The sequence below is a fragment of the Ctenopharyngodon idella genome, chromosome 10, assembly GCF_019924925.1.
Source record: "Ctenopharyngodon idella isolate HZGC_01 chromosome 10, HZGC01, whole genome shotgun sequence".
Lineage (NCBI taxonomy): Eukaryota > Metazoa > Chordata > Actinopteri > Cypriniformes > Xenocyprididae > Ctenopharyngodon > Ctenopharyngodon idella.
The window spans coordinates 21571304-21577303 of NC_067229.1; the positions used below are offsets into that span (position 1 = coordinate 21571304).

The following is a 6000-nucleotide window of genomic DNA, read 5'->3' on the forward strand; positions in this document are numbered from 1 at the left end:
CCATCTAGAGGCCTGGTTTGATTGGTAGCATGGAGTTTAGAAGCCATCATTAGCCTAACACCCCCCACCCTGTTCGCACATGCCCATATTGCTAATCAAAGCAGACATTTGCACCTAGCATTAGCATTAGCCATTTCCTGCAGGGCTTCTAACATCACACATCTCCCTAATTGAACTGTGGTTGAAAACTAGCACAAATATTTCTGACAGTTACATTTTTTTTTCCACTGTGTTGCACATTAATGTCAGTTCAGTATCATTTAATACCCGATTTTGGTTTATATTCTGGGTTTAAAAGCTAAAATGAGGTTCTGGTTTGTGTTCTCTCTCTCTCTAATTTTGATGAATTCATATCAAAGAACTCTACTGCTTTATCAGCACTGGTTTAAAGCTCATAAACATCATCCAGCTAAGGATTAAAACAATGCAGCAAAAAGTCTGAAAGGTAACTACTACTTGCCAGACAGCTTTACTATAAAGTAATGGCTGTGGCATTCTTGTAAAAATGTGTTAGTCATTTCTCAGGAGCATAGCAGGACTACATGTGTGTGTCAGATCACATGTTATCTCACTTCCATAGTCTGAGCACATGCAGCCTATTTCTGCGTGCTACTTCTATTCATATGTATTTTGACACACTACGTGCATGTAGAAAGATAGAGTTCCCTCTATTATATCTGGTGGTTTGAAAATGAAGCAAATTATTATTTCACTATATGCAGCTTATATACTGCAACTTATGCAGCAAATAGGTCACACAATTTCCAGCCAGTGTTACAATGCTCAAGTGTCCATAAAACACATCCTATAACAGTCATAGACATACCATGAAAATGACACATTTCAAAACCATTAATGAAAGTTTCTGAGCAGAGAAAAACTCTCTGCTGTATTTTTCTCTGATCAAATTGGCTCTGACTGTAAATTCACTGTAGTAAATTCACTGTAAATTCCAAGTCCAAATTTAAAAATCCCTGTAGGTCGGAGAGCGAAAACCATTCAGATGGAAAGAAAAAATTATTGTGCTTGTCATCATGTGACTTTGTTTTGGTATTCTGTGCTGCCGCCCCCCCTTTTCAATGGCTGTTTGGTAGCAAATATATTCCCTGCCAGCACCACCCATCTTGCTCCTGACCAACCGAAGACAGAAACCAAGCTCCGATGTCTCTTTTTCTCTCGGTCCCTCTTTCTTTCTGCCCGTCTTTAGCTCTCGATTTCTCTCTCTCATTCCGCTTCAGTAGCTGCAGACAGCAACGGGGGGATTTTGGCAGTGTTCAGGCCCAGACACATTCTCTCCTCACACTGTCGTGAGTGTCAAAGACCTATTTTTCTGTAAAGGCCTTTGCGTCAGCTGCCAGGATTGCCCTTTTGAGTGGACACTCCAAAAAGAGTGAATTCTACATTCCAGTCAGCGTCCAGTCCACTTCTTCATCAATTAACAGAGCACTTGGTTAAATATTGGCCTTCAGCACAAGTTATTGCTCCACGCTGGGCTCAGAATGCTGGCAAATTTTACATCCAAAGCATTCCTGAATTCCAAAGGTTATCAGTGCTAATGTTTATAGGTTAGTGATGTGAGTTTACGCGGACCACCAAAGTAAGTGTGCTCATGATGACCCTGCCTAGTTTTCATAGCATATTTAAGCCTGAGTCTGAGAACCCTTTGAGCTCCTTACGAGAGTCTGAAACAAAGCCAGCGGACATCTGTTCACCCTATCCTCTGTTTAACATATGACCTTTCAATGGCTCTCACACATGACTTATATATTAATAAAATTCATTATTTTATATACATATATTCTATGAAATAAGCTAAAGCTATTGTACATACATTAAATGCAGGCCCACCACCATGAGGTGGACACGTCCCACCCAGTATTATATTATATAAGATCTTGAATGAAGATCTTGACTGTTACACCTATGCATACCGTAGATAAGTGAGGTGTGTGTGTGTGTGTGTGTGTGTGTCTGTATATATATATATATACACACACACACACACACACACACACACAATAAATGATCATTTTGGCGCCTATCATAAAATAATAATAATTTTTAATAATAATAATTATTTATTTATTTATTTATTTTGGTTTGTTTGTACTTTATTAGTGCTTATATTTAGTTTGTCTAATTTAATTAGTTCACTCAGCGGAGTGTAGGCCGTGTGTATGGTGTGAAGAACAGATCAATGCTGTGACCTCTTTTTAAACCTTTTGACCGGAGATTTTACAGATCGATGAAGTCGCATCGATTACTGAAGTCTGGTGTTGCTCTCAACAGCTGTCATAATAATAATAATAATAATAATAATAATAATTGCTTTCTGTTTTTAATATGTATTAAAGTATTATTAAAATATTAACAGCGAGAAAAGAAATAATAATAATAATAATAATAATAATAATAATAGCGATGTAGCCTAAATTGCTGTCGTATAGCCTACGCGTAATCTTTAACAACATCTAGAATTCTAGGCTAAATTATATGTTTTAATGGAAAGCAGACTATAATTTATGCGATGTTTTAAGTTTTTCATTATTTATTGTTTGCCATCAGCAGTTCCATTTTAAACGGACCTGTCTTGCGGTGTGATAAATGGTTCTTAAAAGTGCAAACATTCCATTTAGCCTCTCAGATAATGAATAAAAAAATTAAAAAAATAGTTTTAATAAAATGTACACATACTGGCCTATAACATGTCAGTTTACAAAAGCTCACATGTATGAGTAAATTTTACCTTTTTCTAAATATAAATAAATGTTTTGCTCACATTGCGCGTTTGGGCCTTTCCTAAAACTCACATTACGACTCTTCAGTGAATGCGCCCTGTAATTATTCTCCTGTTTTTCATGTTAATGCTGTTTACCCCCAAAATTAGCCTGCTATTTCGCCAATAAAGGCTACATTTGCTTTAGCTGCGTTTACCTTTGAATTACCACTTCAATTAGACATTGGTGGGCAGATACACGCTCCGAAAAAGCATAAAATGTTCCTACAGGCGTAGGACGTTTGCTTTTAACGACTAAAATACTGTAAATAGTAGGCTATAGTGTATTTTGGGGGAAAACAAGCATGAATACTGTCAGATAAGTTGATTCATGGGGTCAAATGGTCTTGTCTCGCGTTATCCTGCGAAGGTCTGTTTTACCACATTCCGATGAGATATGCCTTAAATTACTGTAGTTACCTCAGAGTAAGTATATAGCACAAAATGTGTTTATCACGTGTATGTGCTAAATAATAAGTGCAGTGGGGTAGTGGGAATTAAAACCAGGCCTTAGACTAATTGGACTAGAAGAGAGAGAGAGACTTGGATCCTAACGCGTGTGATTTCACATTCAGACAGAGACAGACGCGTAACTAATGATTTATACAGGCAACATATCAGAGTAAACATTAGAAATGCATTTAAAAAAAAAACAAAAAAACAAAAAAAAAAACAGATTTTAATGCATGTTGGACAGGTTTTTTTTAGGTTCGGTAGACTCTTATAGGTGGAAATCTCCAGGGACCAAGAAAATGACACGATTCTTGTCAGCGATAAAGCTAGAAGTATAAATGTAATTCAAATACACTTTAAATACACTTCAGTATTAACGGACACAAAAGATGGCTCGAACTTACAGCCCTAAACGATATAGGACTACTGAATAGTTGCTGATTAAGTTATTCATTGTTCGTTATTTCATCGTATAACTCTGAAATTCCATTCTAGCCTATCATTAGGCCTATATTTTCAATTAAACATTAAGATACTTGCGTGCAATTAAGGGCAGTTAATAGGCTGCTTGATTGTTATTTAGCGAAACAAGGAGAACAAACTTAGTAGCTAAATGAGGCCCGTAGCCTTTCATATAAACGTGCACTTTTTTTTCTTTCTTTTTTTTTTATTCATTTTTATTATTTTTTTAATAGGTTATCGGACAAGAACATGAGTTTATTTCAAAAACAAATATAGACATATCCTATAAAAACATAGATAAATAAATTTAACTAAACAACCGTATGAACCGTAAACAACCTTTCCGCATCCGACATCCACTCACTTCACTCATTAAAACATTCAAATAAAATTAAAATAAACAAGTAAAGCAATTTATCCTCTCATTTAGTGAGTAATAGAGTAGATGGTGTGTAGAAAGTAATAATCCAACATTGAGCAGTAAATTGAAAGGCTTTTTCATCTAAAAACAAAATAGGTTATTTGGAGGCTCTAGTTAAAACAATAGCATATAAAAAATCCCCTGTTAATAGTAGGCTATGATACGAATTTTATTGAATTATAAGTGCTGTTTTAAAGAATCTCACTGGCACTTTCAATGATTTTAAACAATCCTTCACAAAAGACAAGTCAATGCAGAAATACAATAAGCAATTGTTCGCGATGCCATGCTTGTCGCTAATTGTATAAAAATAACAATAAATAAATAAATAAATCGACTTTGTTGTTCTCCATGAAAATCTATTAAAGCGCCCACTCATTTTCATCTTTATTGGTGTCAAAAGGTCCCCTGGTCTAATGGGGGTCCAGACTTCGAATAATTAATTGAATCAAAAGCCAACTAAACTACCGATCGGAGTCATTTTAAAATAAATGAATCATAATTTTGATTAAAAAGAACACACACACACACACACACACACACACACACACACACGGTCATAATTGCTTCAAAATATGCCTGACATGAGAGCAACAGATACAAAGAGTAGCCAATAAAATGTTAGCCTAATGATGGTCAATTTATGGGTTCAATATATCGCCCAAAATTTTTCCGAAATAAAATGCTCAATTCCCCGTGAGTCTTTTGAGGGAACCTCAAATTTGTGTCTCTCTGACTGATAGAAAGCCTGTTCAAGTGGGACTCCCTGTAGATACATTTCCTTTACGAAAGACGGAAACTATTGTCTTGGTAGAAGAAAATAAACAACAATTAAGAGGGAGAAGTTCTGCAGTGTAATTGCATGTGTATTGGTGTCATTCAATAGCTAGATCGATTCTCCAGTGCTTTTTAAAGAAATATCGGACCAGACGCGTGTTTCTGCATTAATTAATAGCTTGTGAATAAAACTAAAACCTCGTTATTATTAGCCTATTATAAGCGCAACTCCCAAAGACGCGCATCAATAGTATCGACCGGTGACGTGCCTCCCTTGATATAAGCACTGCGAGTAAAATATATTTAATAGACTATCTTACCTTCAACAGCCGAGGACAGAGGCAGCAAAAAGCCGCATAAAAACAGCAAATAATCCATTGTCATAAACCAGAGACTTCGGACATGAAAGTGGAGGAGATTGTAAAATCCTTCAGACCCTCTGTCCAGCTTCTGAGACCCTCTTCTCCAACTTCAGATGTCTTCTGCTCAGCTCTGTTTCCATAAACCAAAATCCTCTAAACATACAGATAATTTCAGCAGTGTTTATGTAATCCAATGTGCAAAATATCTAAAGCAGCGCTAAAAGAGGTTTAAAACTCATCCACCGGGTGCTCTTTCTAGCTTATTTTTCATCAGTGGAGAACATGTGTGTCCGTTTATAGATGTCGCACAGTGAAATCCCTATACGGAGAACAGTTGTTTAAATGTCCATTTGTCCTCTAATAACATTCTGTTGTAGTCCAATAATAAAGCGCGTCCCGTAGAATCACCTTATAGCTGCTTTACGCGTAAAATCCCTGAGCGCGTTTCACCTTCTGAGCGCTGACCGTTGCTGCTCCTCTGCCTTTCCATGTGCACTGGAATGAAGATCGGCTTCTCTGAAATCAGGGAAAGAGTGAAAGAGGGAGAGAGAAATGAGGTGGGGGGAGGAGTTACGCTCAGAATCAGCTGTCAGTTATTCTGGTGGTTCCGCCCCCTTGAGAATCTGGCGCAGTTGGCAGGGTGAGAGCGCCGCTCTGCGGGTCTAACAGCTTGCATGTCTTCAAAATCTCTCGTGGAAACGAGCAAACCTAATACTTTCCATTCTATGTTACAATGTGTATTAATAAAC

The 6000-nt window shown here is 36.9% G+C and overlaps 1 protein-coding gene across 6 annotated transcripts in view; it reads right to left on the minus strand.

Moving 5' to 3' along the window:
• Positions 1-5761, minus strand: part of LOC127520532 (ephrin type-B receptor 3-like) — a 48710-nt gene extending 42949 nt beyond the window's left edge. For all 6 annotated transcript variants that reach the window (XM_051908750.1, XM_051908748.1, XM_051908746.1 and 3 more), the window contains exon 1: positions 5210-5761. In XM_051908750.1, coding sequence (XP_051764710.1) covers positions 5210-5273 — 64 coding nt within the window. In that variant the 5' untranslated portion in view covers positions 5274-5761. The remainder of the gene's footprint in view (positions 1-5209) is intronic.
• Positions 5762-6000: the final 239 nt, after the last annotated feature.